General features: G+C 47.5%; 1 protein-coding gene across 2 annotated transcripts in view; it reads left to right on the top strand.

Annotated features, from left to right (window-relative positions):
* Nucleotides 1–17,012, top strand: part of LOC108387708 (dynein axonemal heavy chain 9) — an 890,975-nt gene that overhangs the window by 857,457 nt on the left and 16,506 nt on the right. For both annotated transcript variants that reach the window (XM_073234761.1, XM_073234762.1), the window contains exons 51-53: nt 6,608–7,033; nt 12,423–12,542; nt 14,871–15,059. In XM_073234761.1, coding sequence (XP_073090862.1) covers nt 6,608–7,033; nt 12,423–12,542; nt 14,871–15,059 — 735 coding nt within the window. The remainder of the gene's footprint in view (nt 1–6,607; nt 7,034–12,422; nt 12,543–14,870; nt 15,060–17,012) is intronic.

The raw sequence follows: 17,012 nt of genomic DNA, 5'->3' as shown, positions 1-17,012 counted from the left end.
TGAGGGCGGAACCAGAGCTTTCATTGGGTAGAGGGCGGTCATCGGCTATGAGGACCATCAGAAAGGGAGTACTGGGGGCTGTGGGAGTGGATATAGTTATGGAAACATGGAGGAGAGAAAGGATGTCCTGTCCTAGTAAAGGGATGGGACACTGGGGTATAACCAGGAAGGAGTGGGAGAAAGGTATGGGATTGTCTTGGATTGTATATAAAAGGGGGGGGGGTTAATGAGAAAATCTGTTTACCTCCTACCCCACCTATAGGAGTAATGGCAGGCGTGGTAGGGCCCCGGTATTCTCACAAGACTGAGAAGGTGGCTCCTGTATCTAGGAGGAAGGAGAAGGTGGCTCCTGTATCTAGATGAGGAAGGAAGACTGAGAAGCTGGGGTCCTGTTTGGTGATGGAAATGGTCGGGTGAGAAGCCCCCAGGCCCCGTCAATCTTCTTCTGCCAGCCCCACTACGGCTGGCTTAGGATGGGGGTTGTTCGTCCAGCCTCCCCTTCGGGTGGTTGGGCAATCAGACCCCCAGTGTCCCATTTTGTGGCATCTGGGGCATGAGGTGGTAGGAGATCTGGGAAAGGGGCACGCCCTTGACCAATGTCCGTCTTTTCCGCACTTGAAACAAGCTCCTGGCGGGGGCTTGTTTGTAGAGGGGCGCCCAGGTTGTGGTTTTATCAGCTGGGCCAACATTTGGAAATTGGCCTGATCAGCCTTTTGTTTACGGCATTCTTTCTCCTCCTCCTGGTTATGGAAGACTTTAAAGGCCACTGTTAGGATCTCAGTCTGTGGGGTAGCGGGGCCCTGTTCTAACTTTTTGAGTTTAGCTTTAATGTCGGGGTAGCTTTGAGCTAGGAAGTATGTCATAAGGACATGTCTTCCTTCAGGTGTTTCTGGGTCCAGGCTGGTATACTGTAATAGGGCTTGAGTGAGTTTGTCTAAGAACTCAGAGGGGGTTTCATCTCTGTTTTGAATTATGTCTTGGAGCTTTTGAAAATTGACTACTTTACGAGCTGCCTTTTTTAGACCTGCTATTAAGCAGGAGGCAAAAATATCTCAAGAGCGGAGACCCACAGCGGGTTATAATCCCAGAGTGGGTCTTGTTCGGGGACAGCAGTGGGGCTAGGGGGATAGGTGGGGTCAGTCCTGTGGGTTTTGGTAGCGTGCATTTGGGCAAAGTCCCAAACTCGTCTACTCTCTTCAGGGAGGAGAGTATTGGCCAGTAGCATGAAAGTGTCATGATGTGTGAGGCTGTAAGACTGGAGGGTCCATTGAAACTCCCTAATGTATGTCGTGGGATCAGTGGAAAAGGAACCTAGGCGTTTCTCTAGTTGGGCTAAATCTCCTAAGGAGAAAGGGATGTGAACGCGCATGATGCCTTCGGATCCTGCTACTTCCCAGACGGGGGTGATAATTTTGGGAGGCCCTCGGGACCAAGTCTGAGGGGGACTTAAGGGTTCTGGCTCAGTCTGTGGGGGGAAATAGGTGATGGGGGCAAAGATGTGATAATTTTGGGAGGCCCTTGGGACCAAGTCTGAGGGGGCAAAGATGGAGGAGGCTCCTGGAACTTAGTTAGAGGGGGGCTGAAAGGCTCAGGCTCGATCTGTGGGACGAGGGGAGGTGAGGGAGATGGAGGAGGAGGGGGTGAGGTGGGGGAGATGGTGGTGGAGGGAGGAGAGGAGGGGGAAGGGAGAGGAAGGGAGGCTTCTGTGGGGGTGGAGGCAGCAGCGGCAGCGGTGGTAGAGGAAGGGGGAGGGGCTGTTGTAGGAGAAGAGGGGGAAGGGAGAGGACGGGAGGCTTCTGCGGGGGTGGAGGCAGCAGCAGTGGTGGAGGGTGGAAGGGTTGTAAGAGGGGGAGGGGCCGAAGGGGGAAGCCTGTATGGCGGAGGCTTGTCAGCTGGGTCAAAGGTAATTGAAGAGGGACTGGGAGTGTGGGGAGGGGAGGGAGATGGCTTGCAGGCTAGGAGAACTTGGGGCGGGGAGCAGATGGTGCAGAGGCTGGGATTTTGAGCTAGGAGGCGAAAAGCTTCGATATAGGGAATCTCCTTCCATTTTTTCAGGCTCTGGCAGTAGTTAAAAAGATCGCGAGTGATGTTAGGATCAAGAGTTCCCCCTAAGGGCCATTGGTTGTTATTGTCCAGGGGGTATGTCAGCCAATCTTGGGAGCAATATTTATGGAGAAGTTTTGGTTTTATATCAGGTGTCAGGGAGAGAGTGGCCAGATGCTTAAGCAGGCATTCAAGAGGTGAACTTTCAGGGAGGAATGAGGAGGCTCTCATGGCTAAAGGACAGAGAAGGAGACAAACAGGGGAAGACGAACGGAGATCCTCGGACTGGAAGCAGACCACAAGGAGACAAAGGGCGTCCCCGATGATCCCTGGTGGTCTACGGAAACTCGTATACGAGTCAGAATTTCTTAGGAAGTGTGGGTCGTCACCCAGACTTCTCTAAGAAGGCAGAGTGCCGGAGTCACGAGGTACCTAGTACTAGGAATTTTCAGCAGACAGAACGGATTTCGGCAGACGGAACAGAAGGAGGAGTGGGGAAAAAGGGAGCGTTCTCATCCACAAAGGAGTCACCTCGTTTATGGCTGTTGGAGGGGGGCCTGAGGGTCCGCTGCAGCTGTGAAGGCCTGAGGCGGGGATTTATGGCTGTTGGAGGGGGGCCTGAGGGTCCACCACAGCTGTGAAGGCCTGAGGCAGGGATTTATGGCTGTTGGAGGAGGGGCCTGAGGGTCCACCGCAGCCGTGAAGGCCTGAGGCAGGGAGAGTTCCCTCCTTGTCCCCGAGTGTCAGGGCCTTGCCGGACAATCACGGTCAACGGCACTGCGATAGCTCGGGGAAGAGTGGCCCACTCTGGGGGGAAAACTTACCTAAAGGCCAGAGAGGAGTGGTGAGTGTGATGAGCCAGTGCTGGAAAAAGAGGACGAGGGCAAGCTGCTGCTGGTGTCGGGGGGAAGACGGGGCCCAGTTGGGGTGTCCCGTCTCCCAGGTTTTGGCACCAATGAAAGGAAAGGAGCGAGACACAGCAGCAATTCACCGGAGAAATCCGCTTTATTAGGGAAAGGTGCTGGGTTATATAGGAAGGGGCATGGGGTGATTGTGGTGTTACTTCTACGGGGCTGGTGGCTATTGGCTAGGTGCTGGGATTGGGAGGGGGGCGAGAGGTGATTGGGCTTCAGGTGGCGCCGGCGGGAACTGAGGACCCCCAAGAGAAGCCGAAAGTTCGCCATCTTACTGGTGGGGGCCCTTCATCCCTAACCTTGTGTGACTTCTCTGGCCTCTAACAAGAAAGACACACAACCTCACCCAGGGGTATTTAAATAAATCACCTGGCCCTTTGTTGCCTCTCTTTGCCTGCTTATTTCAGCTAGAATTTATCTTACAGTAAGTTCTCCCTGCAGCATCTCCAAAGACCCATTCACTGCTCACCACCTCCAGTGGCCCACTCAGCCTTAGTCTCCCACCTGGAGAGCCACACATCTCTCTGATCTGTCCTTCCTGTCCACTCCTGCCCTGCCACAGTGGGTCCAGTCCACAGGGCAGCAAGCCCCCGAAGCAAAACTGGATCATTCCCCTCCCTGCCTAAAATCCTCCAAGGGCTTCCCACTGAGGTCAGAATGAGATCAAACCCTGCCCGTGGCTCTGGGTCCATCCCACCCCTATGGTCAGGCCCTGACTGCCTCTCCTCTCATCGCCACTCTCCGGAGCCCCACACCACACAGCATGGCCATGCTTGTTCTGCTTCTGGCCTCTGCACTTGCAGACTTTCTGCCTGGACAGGCCCCCCTGCAGGCCTCTCTAGAACTGTCTTTTTCCTGTCATTTGCATCCCAGCTGAAATGTCAGGTTCTCAAAGTGGCCTTCCCAGACCCACCTCCCCCTCCAAAATGGTATCAGCACTTCTCAAGAGTCCACTATCCCATTTGCCCTGGTTTTTTTCCAAAGCACTTCTCAGTATCCAAATCATCAAAGGTTGACTCTTTGCTGCTGATCTCCCCCAGCTGAACGAACAGGACTTCACCTTTCTTGTTCACCATTTGCCATGAGTGACAATGCGCACACATCTGTTCATTCAGTTATTCACTCAACAACCTGTTGACTGCTTTCTGTGGGCAAGGCCCTGCCCTGGGTACATTGCAATGCATTCGTGAACAAAGATCCCTTCCTGTATGAAGGTTATATTCTAACACAGGTGAGAGTGAGAGACAGGAAGCATAATGTAAAGTAATTTATACAATCGATTAAAAAGTAGCAGACTCTGTGGATAAAAAGAATAGCAGAGAGCAGAGTAAGGAAATGCTCTGATGCTGGAGCTGGAACAGCGGGGAGGAGGAGGCCGAAGGCTGGAGGGTGCAGTGTTGAAGGTGATCAGAGTGGACCTCCTTGAAAAGGAGGCATTTGCATGAAAACTTGGACAAATTCATCAGGCAGATACCTAGGAAGAGCAGTCAGTGCCCAGCCTGCCACAGCAAGCCCCTAAGGCAGGAGTGGTGTGGAAGGAGGGGAACATGCCTGGTGCTTGTCACTGAAAACCACACCTGCCTGCTGAGAAATCTTTCTTAATCCTGTGCCCCTATTCTGCCAATGAACCACATCCGCTTGCCCCATGGGGATTGACTACAGGAGCCCCATCTAACTAAAATCATTTCCCAGGACTTTTTTTAATTGCAGTGGAGAAAAGACCACCTTCCTTTCTGGTTGCAAATGATGGATGGGAGCCTGGAGCTGCCAAACTTGCTCATGTGGTTTGATTGTTGACCACACATATTGCTGAGTACTTACTGCATGTCCACTTCTGTTCTAGGCACCAGGGCTACAGCAGTTACAAGACAGATGGGGTCCCTGTCCTCAGAAAAGAGAGGAAGATAGTAATTCAACAGGAAAAGGTGGCAATCATTTCCGATTGCCCTGAGTTCTCTGAAGACAGTCATGGTGCTTGGGAAGGAAGTGACTGGGAAGGGGAAGTTTGCAGTATTTCTGAGTGTGGGGCGTCTGAATTGGGATCTTGATGGATGAGAAGCGATCAGCCAAGCAAAGGGTTAGGAAGAGGTGTTCCAGGGAGAGGTCCTGCGGTGGGAATGAGCTTGGCAATCAGTACGCCGGAAAGAGAGGACTGTGGCTACAGCTTAGTGAAAGATGGAGAAAGTGATGCAGGGTTACGTCAGAGAAGTATGTCATAGGCCTTGTAACATGAAGAAACCAGTGTGTCAAACAGAAACCCGCTCAGGGAGAAACAGAAACAAGAGAAGGTCCAGAAAGTCCTGCAAGCATTCAAAACAGTGCCACACCTCCTTGCCGCAGCTCCAAGCCCATCCTCCCAGATTCATGAGCCCGAAAAATTCCCATCTGTGCTCAGCTAGAGTTCTTGCCACTAATACCAAAAGGGTTGAGATCAATAGGTAGATGCATATGAATATAAAGAGGACTGGACGGAATTGAACTGAAATATTAACAATGATGCATCTGGGTTATAGAACTCAATTTCATCTTTATGCATTTATATTTTCTTGATTTAGCACATGGAACATACTTCAACTATCTTAAAATTGTGGGGGTTTTGTTTCCATTGCATTTTCTCACACTGCCCCCTTTCACCCAGAGGAGGCCACTATGATGGATCTGCTAGCCTACCACCCACCAGGACTGTACTTCCTTCCTGCCCCACCAAGTGTGTCATGACAAAATGGGGAAAGTTTCAAAAGTACATGGAGTGTTTTCCTAGGTGCCTCCATTAGTTGCTCGAAATAATCCCCCTTGCCTATAGATTTCTAAGCCCAAGAGCAACTCACATTCATGTAGCACAGGTAGCTAACCTTTGAAATCAATATTTTCTCCCACTCACAAAATCAGCCCCCAAAGCCAGGACTTTTGAGGTCATAGGCTTCTCACTGGCAGTGACAGCTACCCTTAAATCAACTTCATACGCATTTATGACACAATTTCACTCACAGATTGGCGGCTCCATTCGCTCCCAATTTACAGATGAAAACGCCGAGGCCTGGGGCGTTTAAGTGACTTGCCTGGTCAACCCTTCCAGCCACACGTTCCTGGAGCAAAGGACAAACCTCCATCTAGCAGCAGCAGTGGCCGCACAAGTCTAGCTTTCTGTCTGAATCATTTCTCGGCAGAAAATGCCACTTTGTTACCAGGACAGTCAAGTGTAGTTAGAACAAGTTCATGGAACAAAGCAGTTTAATTAAAGAAAAACAAATTAGTCAGGTCACGGCACTATTTTCTTCAATCCAGGATGGAAATTAATTTGTAATAACTTTATCTTTTATTCATGACATGCTGCATGCTTCAGAGTATATAGGCATTCTTATATTTTTCAGCTGAATGTGGAAAAATTGTGTGTCTCTAATGGGCTGCAAGCCAGTTAAAATGCTGAAGAGCTAAAGCCGAGGCCCGGCTAACCGTTCAGGGGAGCTGGGAGCCCCTGGGGACTAGCTTTGCGCTCCCTCTAACCAGTCACCATATTTAACATTCAGAGGGCTGCTGCCAGCTTCAGAGCAGCCTTCTCAGATTGAACACCCCAGAGTCTGACCCCGTTAGTGGCTGAGGACAAAGAAAGCCTTTCATTTTCCTCTAACAACCTCCCTCCCTCTTCCCAGACCAACCTGACAGAGCTGAAGTCGTTCGGTTCCCCGCCCCTGACCGTTAGCAACGTCAGCGCTGCGGTCATGGTCCTCATGGCCCCCGGCGGCAGGGTGCCCAAGGACCGGAGCTGGAAGGCAGCAAAGGTCACCATGGCCAAAGTGGATGCTTTCCTGGACTCGCTGATCAACTTCGACAAGGAGAACATTCACGAGAACTGCCTCAAGGCCATCAGGCCCTATCTGCAGGACCCCGAGTTTAATCCCGAGTTTGTGGCCACCAAGTCATACGCCGCTGCGGGCCTCTGCTCTTGGGTCATAAACATTGTGAGGTTCTACGAGGTGTTCTGTGATGTGGAACCCAAGCGCCAAGCATTGAGCAAAGCCACCTCAGACCTTACTGCTGCCCAGGAGAAGCTGGCAGCCATCAAGGCCAAGATCGCTGTAAGTGAGGCCAGAGGCCCCTGTCCCCACTGGGCAGCCTTTAATACACACGCTCTCCACCATTCCCCAGCACCAATGTCCTGATTTTTTTTAAAAACTAGGAGAACCAAATTGTTATGCAAAATCAGAATTTTCAGTAGAGGCAATTTCTAAAATTTATTTCTCAAACACTGTGTAGTCCAGACAGGACAAATCCCTTGGGCCATTGATTTGCACTTTGGTCCTAAAAGCCATTCTCCTTTTCCTTGGAGGAAAGAAAAGATGACAGATAGATATGTGCACTAGATGAACACTGTTATCCACAGAGCCAACAGTTGTCCTTTTCAGCTACAAATGAAGTTAACATTTTTCCACATCTGATAGTGAAGAACAAAAGGTCAAAAACTGGAGGTTCTTTTTCTCCTTTGAAATGTATGTTTAGTGGCCTCCCTTCACCTTTACCTTTTATACCCCTATCAGTTCTGGCCAGCTGTCAGACCAGTCTTATGCTTAGCAGTGTGGACAAGTGGACCTGCTGGGTACAACCAAAGTAAGAGGTAGAAACAGGAATCCTGTAGGATGGCATAGAAGCTAAAGATCCATGGGCAGACTTTAGTTCCGATCCAAGCTGTAATCATTCCTGATGTGCGACCTTTAGAATGGTATTTAAATGCCCAAACTTCAGTTTCCTTAAGTAAGATGGATAGAGTTAATGTCCCCACGTCAGGAGATTGCCCTTGGGATGACAGGAGAGGCGCATGCAGAGTGTGAGCCTGGATCCTGCCCCTAGTATCCACGGGGCCCCCACCACCGCTGTGGTTACCATGACCAGCACCACGTTCCCTCCACTCTCCTCCTGTTCCTTCTTCTCCTCCTCCAGCCACGTGTGCTCTCACATGCACGTACATGCTTGGTAATCGGTCACTACATGATCAAGTTCAGTCCAGAACATTTCCTGAATCTTTCACTTCCACATATGCATTCTAAGCAAAAAAGATTCCTGCTGCAAATTTTTTGTGATGATCAAAAGGGGTTTACAATTGCAAAAAGTAATATTGTAGATATGATGCGTGCTTCACAAGACATGGTTTTATTTATGGTTAGGTTAAATTTGATGGCTAAAGGTACTAATTCAAGGATAATTGCAACCAATCTCTATAAAGAAAAATGCTTTGGCAAAGTGACTAATCTTTCAATATGTTTGCTTTATAAATCCAGATGTTTATGGGAATGTTTGCTTAAAACAGGTGATAATCACTGTCGCAATGACCCTCTTCAAAGAACACCGAGTACAAAACACCGTAACATTCCTGTGACTGGTTTTTACAGGAAAGCCTTGATAATTCCCATATTCTTCAGTCTCTTAAGTGTTACAAGAACTATATTTTCAGATTCTTTACTCAAGTTATTTTAACTAAAAGAACATGTGGTGCAAAGGGAATGTTTTCAAAATGTTTATACCTATTCAGTAGCCAACATTCATATGATGGGACCACTCAACCTGTGAAAGCAGCAAGGATATCTTACAAAAACTTGGCTACCTTAGGGAGGCATTTGTTTTCTGCCAAAATAGTTTTTGAAAAAAACGTATTCTTGCTTTTAACAAGCTCTTTTCCATCCTTTGCTTATTCACATGTCTTTCAATATCTCAAGAGTTCAGACACTCCCTGTTAATAATAGCAGAAGAAATAGGCTGCCACCGATCACTAATAAGGAGGCCTGCCCAGAACAAGGAAATTCTTCCCTATATACCACTGAGGCCATTGCCAGCCTTCTCCAGTTGCACTTCCCACCAAGCCTTATTTTTAGCATTTTAGGATAATTACAAATAAAGAACTTTATATTCAAGATGCATAACGTAAAAAAAAACGCATATTTCAAAACAGATTATACAAGGTGATTTCAATTTGGTCATATACATATATATAAAATTAAAATACATGGAAGTATGGATTGTGATGGTTAAATCTGGGTGGTCTATTTTGGATTCTTTTTATCTATGTTTCCTTATTCTCTGTAATGAACATACGTTAATGGTGCAGTTAATAAGAACCATAATAAGAAAAAGAAGTAAGGCCTTTTCATTGAGCATGTACTCACACATAAAACACCAGATAGTAGAGAAGGGCTTCTAACGAAAACAACAGCATCCTTGCTGTTTTATCCTTTTGTCTATGTCAGCACATTATTAGTGCCACTCAGAGCTTGCTACCCAGTGGCCTAATGTGTTCCATTGGCCCACATATAGTGTTTGAAAATGATTTAATTAATTTCCAAATTTAACACAGCAGGAGAATTTTGTAAAAACCTGCTTTCTGGCCAGCCTTAAAATAATTAGAAGAATCCCAAATATCACTGACTGACCCTGGAGTTAAGGAGTGGTTTTCCATTCAAGCAGACTGTTTTGCTGCATTTTTTCATAGTTCCCACCACATCCTACTTTTTTTCAACACTAGACTTCCCTGACCAGTTTACATTATCTTCTGGCCTCTACTCATGTGAACTGTTGACTGCTGTCTGTATACTGTGCTGATATCCCTATTTCTTGATGTCTCTTATTCAGGCAGTTGACTTTCTCCTGGAGGAGGCTCTGCAATGTTCATCCCCACGTCTTCCCAGTATCATTATAACAAGTGTTTTCAGATGGAGGAAATTGAATTTCCTCCATTTCCTGCTCCATCCCGGAGAGGCGGCTCCCTAGGAGCCCTCAATTCTCAAGATGAAGTTACTGCCTTTTCCTGCAGTAATTCCCCCTACCTTCCACCTCCCAACTTCTACTATCATTATTTATCATTACTTTTGCTTTTGAATCACCAAGCCTGAGAATATCTACATTCTGTTCTGTAACCAAAATCAAGTGTCCCATGCTTTGTCCACTGACTGATTCAAAAAGGTGAAAAATTAGTAAATTCCATTTCTGTTCTCTGAACCTGGCTATGTTGTTCATTGCAGGTCTAACTGCTACACTAGAATTTCATTTCCTTTTTTTAAAATACAATCTTTGTTGCCCCTGTTCTTTCTGGTTTCCTCCATTGTTTTTGCATAGCATCGATTATTTTTGAAACTCACCATCCAATCCAAGATGATGTTGTCTCCCTTTGCCCCCAAGACCTTTCTCCCTCGTACCCAACTCAGAGCTCCAACCAGTGCTGGAAAGCACACACATTCACTTTCTTGGGTTGGTTCCAGTGATTTCTGGGCCCCATGCCCTCTCCCTTGTTGCTTTCTTCTCTTGTTTCACTGTGGGCCATTCTTAGGTAACTTGCTCAGAAATGTTAGGTAAGAGGTAAATTTTTCAAATGATTCCAGTTTGGAAAGGTCTTTATTTTTTAACTGAGCTAAGAATTTTGCCAAATATTGAATTCTGGTGCCAATTTTTTCCCTTAGAATGCTGAGTGTTTCATCCTTTTGTCTGGTAAAAAGTCTGATGAACAGTCAGGGACCCCATTCCTTGGTTGACAGACTGTGTTTCCACCTTTCTGGAAGTCTTTGAATTTTTTCTTTATTCTTGGTATCTAAAACTGCCCATTGATTTACTGAGCTGCTGTTCTTTTTTTATTCATTGTGTTTGGCATATAAAGACTTATTTTTCTCAGCTCTGGAAGAGGATTCTGTATTATCTCTTTGGTAACACCCCTCTGTTTCCTTTTGGATCTGATTTTCTGGAATGCATAATGGTTAAATATGGGACCTTCTCATGGGTCCTCTGTTTCTCTCATCTTTTTTTCACTTGACATTTTCTTATGCTTTCTAGATTTCCTCAAATTCATCTTTTAACCCTTCCCTGGAATTTATTATTTTTTATATTAACACTAATGATAATTTCCACAACAGTTTTTGGTTCTATGTTTCTTTTACTAGCATCCTCTTCTTGTTTTATGCATGAAACATCTTCATTCTCCCTAAGAAACTCATCATGAAGGATTTTATGCTTTGTTGTTGTCTTTGTACTAAAGTTATCTCTATTTCCCAGGTCACTTTTTCCCTCTTGTTTACCTCAATCTTTTTTACCTTAATCTAGGCTTTCATCAAATGTCATCTTGTCCTTTCATGTTTTTGAGAATAGTGATCAAAAACTGATGACAGATCCTCAGGCAAGGGCATAGGTGTTTTAATGACAGATTTTGTTTTCATGATTAGTTGAATTATACTGCATGCATCCTAAATGCTGGCATATGGCATCCTTTCTCTGTCACTATTGAATCTCCTGCTTGTGACATAAATGCCTCGTAGCATTGCGTGCTGGGCATGGGGATGGAGATATAAGGTGGAGGATCGACAGGCTTCCAGTTCACCCTCTTATTTTTAGCATTCCCCCAATCACAAATGACATTTCCAATCCCCCAGTGTGTACAGGGCTTTGTGTAGTGGATCAGCTTCCCCTTTGTTGACTTAAGGCCAAATCTAAGTTGTAGCTTCCTCCTCCCTGCTCTGGTAGTTTCCGCCCCTCTACCAGTGTGGTCTTCCATAAATCTATGGGCACCCCTCACCTTCCAACGGCCCTCAGCAGTTGCTTGCTGTTTGGGGCTGATGACTTTTTAAAATAATTTCCTAATCATTTAAGAGAAGTCTCAGGAAGAAGAGGAAGTAAATGAGTGTGGCCTGTCTGCCATTGTTAGTTGGATGGCTTATCACCTGCTTTTCAAACTGCTTAGCTATATAAACTTGGTGCATTATTTATTTCCCTTATGACTTGGTAATGAGTGACGGAGCAGCCTGAACCCCAGTTATTGCATATACATGGGGCATATTTGGAGGTATCTGCCATGTGTCTGTGTGTCTTTGTGTATGCAAATATGTATTCTGGGGGCAACAAAATCTATGTGCTTCCATTCTACATTCTTAATAAACTTTGAAAAAAAAATTGAAGCCACGTCTTATAGAGAAGTGTTCCTCTACTTTGGGATAATTGGAAAGAATAGATGGGATTAAGTAAAACTTATCACGTGGTCCTAGGACCTTAAAGCAAGAGGAGGACTTGGGTTGCAGACAGACATGATGCAGCAGATGGGCCCCCTGGGGGTCCTTCCCACCATTTTCAGGCCTTGCCAGGCTCCAGGATACTTTTGCTTCTAATAGAAGAACCTGCACTTTTGGCAGGTTACTGGAACCCATTTTTCCCCAAAACAAAGAGAGATAGGATTTGTGCACCTGGTCCATGTCCATCACCCCTCCTAGCCCTGAACCGGTGATGGAAGTGCTGGAGTAGGAAGAGCCCTCACTTGGCAGGACTGCTGTGGACGGCCAATGGGACCGTGCCTGAGATTGCCCCTAACTGCTCTCCTTTCCTTCCCTGTGCTGCCTTCCCCAGTCCCTTATAGCTTCCCCCTTCCTTGGATCCTACCTCAGAAGCTGGAGGTGACTTAGGGTGATAGAATTACTGATAGCCCTTATGTTTCTTCCTAAACAGCACCTTAATGAAAACCTGGCCAAACTCACAGCCAAATTTGAGAAAGCAACAGCAGACAAACTCAAATGTCAGCAGGAAGCTGAAGTGACCGCAGGCACCATCTCCCTTGCAAATCGCCTGGTGAGTGTGAGCCTCAGCTGCCTGAGCTTTAATCATATTAGCTGAGCTTGTCAAGTGCCACAGAGGTGCAAAATAGATGAGCACAGCTCAGTGAGGTTTTGACTTTGGGGAAAATATTAAAATGTGCTGGGATGCAGGGACTGAACCCTGAGAAAAGTGTGATGCATGCCCCTGTCTGGTCAGCAGTTTGCCTTCAGAGATGGTTGAGAGGATGGTAACACTGGCTCTGTCAGGAGGCCCATGGGAGCCGTGCCATGCTTATATACACATGCACCTACCAGAGGACGCATTACATGGCAAAGCTAGCGTTTGATAGGCTAAATCTGAAGCTCTTTTCAAACCTGTGCTATGTTTAACAAGGGTGTGACCAGGATTAGGCACTGAGATAGAAGCATGAGACCAATGGCCAATTGACCCTGCACATTTCTAACCATGACCTTGCCCATAGGTACACAGACACACACACGCACACACGCACACACACACACAGATCTGGCCTCTTGATAAAATGAATCTGAGAGAGCAGGATGCTTCTATTATGGGTGTCTGCTGCTGTATAACAAACTACCCTAAACCTTAGTGATTTAACACAGCAGCCATTTCATTATATCTGGAATTTAGATTAGGAATTTGGGCATGGTTCAGCTGCTGAGCTGTTCCGCTTCATGGGCACCTACTAGGACTGCGGTGTTACTCAGCCAAAGGCTCAGTTGGTTTGGAGGGTCCAAGATGGCTTCCTTCGCAGGCACCTGGGCAGGGAGGACTGGAAGGGTGGGCTCAGCTGGTCCCCTCTCCCTCTGTGCAGCCTCGGGTCTCTCCAGCACTAGTCTGATGTCTTACCTAGTGACTCCAAGAGCCAGTGTTCCGAGAAGAGGAAGGATGAGTCCCAGTCTGTTAAGTCCTGGGACCAAAAGCCAGCACATCCTTCCACTGTGCTCTGCTGGTCAAGGCGGCCCTAGATTCAAGGAGAGGGAGCACAGACAGCAGTTCTTGGTGACAAGAGGGTCAAAGAATTCACAGCCTTTTTAAGTCCCCCATGGCTCAGATTTCTCATCTCAAATTACTAAGATCCTGCAAAGCCATTTCCACTGGGTATGATTTCTCGTCAATCAAGAACCTTCACAGTACCTTCCTCACCAATGAAGGAAAGTGGAATCGATACCTCTTCACATTTATCCCAGCCACCATTTATTTATATAGCAAAGCCAGATTTTCAAGTCTAGGGAGAAATGAGTTATAACAATCACTGAACCAAGCCGTGCCTCGGTGCAGAGAGCCTGTACCACAGTGTGTGCCGGAAGCTGTTTACTGAACCTGCTGCCGCAGAGCTTTGAGGTGACTATTTTAACGGAACAATTTGGTGTGGAGACTGCTCCTCTGCAACTGTGCAAAAGTAGTCCAGCCCTCCTAGCTGGCCTGACTTCTACTCAGGTCCCGGTCTGGTGCCCAGAACTCAGCACAGCTGGTGCTCATGGGAGGCAGAGTGGAGCTCTGCTCTGGGTTTCAGGTTCTCTGGTCTCTGGAGACACCCTCGCGGTTCTGGCAAGACACTCCAACTTTCTGCTCCTGAAACCTGAAAATGGGTGTGGGGGTGTTTGTGCTGGCAGGTTCCTAACATCTCTCCCCCCACAACATTCTGTCATGCCACCTTTCAGAGAGAGACGGGTAAGTCATAACACAGACGCCAGGCTCCACCCCACAGGAACCGACCTCTGAGAAAGGAAGTGCTCCTCCCCCAGGGCGGGGTGCCCACGCGGAGCTGCACCAAACCTCAGGCAGAGTCAGTGCACGTTCTGGAGTCCCGGTAATCGCACACACGCCCGTGTTTCAGGACTTCTGCCTCTGTCTAAATTACCAGGTCTATCTCCCCACCCACTATGAATTATTTATAGTGCATGGAATTGATGTTATTTATTATCAGATCCCCAGCATTTGAGAAGGGGAAAAGAGAAGTGCATAATTTTCTAATGTGTTTTGCAGACAGGCACTGTGATAAGTGATCAACATACACGCACACGGACATATTTGGTCCTCCCAACAGCCCTTGAAGGTGGGTGGGACTCATCTCCAAACCTAGAAAGAGCAGAGCCTGAGAGCGTGCATTCTAAACTTGCCATCCTCCCACAGCCCACACAGTGCGCAGCGCAGGGACTTGACACCGGCATGTTTGCTGCGGCCGGTACAAACCCCCACTGATCAACAGGGCCAGTAATTGATGTTTGCGTCTTCCTGCTACTAAGCATGCACGGCCCATTCTTGGAGACCAAATCCGTGGCTCTACAGAGACTGTGGAGTGACAAGTCTTCTCTCTGGTCTTTGAAATGGCAGGTAGGAGGACTTGCTTCGGAAAACGTGAGGTGGGCAGAAGCTGTGCAGAACTTCAAACAACAGGAAAGGAAATTATGTGGAGACATTTTACTTATTACGGCTTTCATTTCATACCTTGGCTTCTTTACAAAGAAATACCGGCAGAGCCTCCTGGACGGGAGCTGGAGACCCTACCTGAGCCAGCTGAACGTACGTGCCGCCTGAACTCACCCTCAGCACGCCAGCCTGTGGCTACCAGTGCACTCACGTGCCCCTGACACTCACCCACATCTTCTGGTCCCTCCTCGCACACTTCCTCACCATGGCCTGGGCATCCCCTAGGGACCTCCGGGACCCAAGGGTGACAGAGACACCCGTGTCCTGCCACATGCTGTCATCGCCATCCTCGCCACTGGGCCCCCGAGGCCAGCATCCCTCCTCCTAATGGGGCCCTCCACGGGATTCCCGTCCACTGCCCAGCAGGCTGCCTCCTGACACTCCTCAAAACCAGAAAACCTGAGAGGCACAAAACCCCTGTGTTTCCCTGCTCATGAGGCAAAGTTCCTAGTAACGGTGTGGGCACCTTGTTACGGGGCCCAAAGCTACATGGTCTGTGCCTGTGGCTGACAGACACCCTTATGAAATGTCTCTACTTCTCCCGTGTGCACTCAGCGTGTCCTCTTCATGTAGGCAAATGGGTTTTACTCCCAACCCCTCCTTCCACACTGACATAATGAAGTGGGGAAATGGTTCCTGATGGAAGGGGATTCAGGGTTGCACCAGAGGCTATAGTCAGAATAATTCCTAAGGTTATCTTGACACTTTTCAGAGGCTGCAATCCACAAATACTCAGCATGTCCCCCCAGTGCGCTAGACAGGAAGTACAAAAATCATTCAAGACCAGGATGCCTGCAGGAAGTTCATAGTCCAGTAGAGGAGATTAGGTGATTAGGCCCATAGAAAACAGCTACTGTGAGTCAGCACATAACATTCACTGCGCACAGTAGGGGTGGTGGTCCAAAATTCACTGGTAGGTGTATCCTTAGAACACAAAACCCATATTGTGTAGTGATGGGTCATTTCACGGATCAGCTCATTACATCTTATTCACTGATGATGTTGAATAGTGCTGTCGAAGCTGTTACAGTACTAGGAGACAAACAGAAAATAAAGCTGCTCCTTATTCATCTTGAGCACTGTGGAAAAAGAAATTGTCAGACAGCTGATCTCTAGCTGAGTGGACGGACAGGAGGAACCAATGGACAGCTTAGCAAGGATTCTCTAGCTCTGTTTGGCGTTCCTGAGCATTTTTGTGTGCTGGACCCCTTTGCCAGGTAAAACCTGGAATTCTCACAATAATGTTTTTTAGTACATAGAATAGAATGAATAAGATGACAGAGGAAAACAATTCTATTGAGATACATTTCTGATCCCAGGAGAACTGCCAGGGGCAGGTTTCCCTCCCCACATTAGTACTGGCTGTTTGTACCCTTGGTGGGGTGATTAAAGGGACAGGAGATGACTTGAAGAGGTTTTCCTGAGGTGACCAGGGAGACAAATGGCAGAGAAGAGAGTGACAGAGATGTTAAAAAAGCCTACATGTGAACCTTGAAAACATTCTGCTAAGTGAGAGCAGCCAGACACAAAGGGTCACATACCGTAGGATTCCATCTATGTGAACTATTCACAACAGGTAAATCCACAGAGAGCGGGTTAGTGGTTGCTGAGAGCTGGGGCTAGTGTGGAACGAGACTGACTGCTAAGGGTCAGGCGTGTCCTTTGGGGGTGATGGAACTACTTTGGAACTAGGTAGAGCTGATGGCTTTACAACCTCGTGAATGTGTGAAGCGCCGTCCCACTGAGCACTCTAAAGTGGTTAAGTTATGTGAATTTTACCCCAATGTTTTTTTTCAAAAAGAGTATTGTTCCCACTGAAAAACAGACTTGTGGGAGAACTAAATGAGGTGGAATGATCAACACAGAAAGAAAAGGAAGGGTCTGGTGCACACATACGAGGCATGGAGCAAGGGCATGCTCAGGCCTGATGATTTGCTCACTGCTTCTCGGCACCCAGCAGCAGGCGGGTTTCAGGCAAGAAGCCCTGCGAGTGGGGTGTTCCAGGCAGGGAGAAAGTTTTGCAAGCTGGGCCTCTGTGAGCAAGTG

The sequence above is a fragment of the Manis javanica genome, chromosome 4 (assembly GCF_040802235.1).
Source record: "Manis javanica isolate MJ-LG chromosome 4, MJ_LKY, whole genome shotgun sequence".
In the NCBI taxonomy this organism is placed as follows: Eukaryota; Metazoa; Chordata; class Mammalia; order Pholidota; family Manidae; genus Manis; species Manis javanica.
The sequence above is the reverse complement of the archived record's forward strand: the minus strand, read 5'-3'. Positions and strand labels throughout refer to the sequence as shown.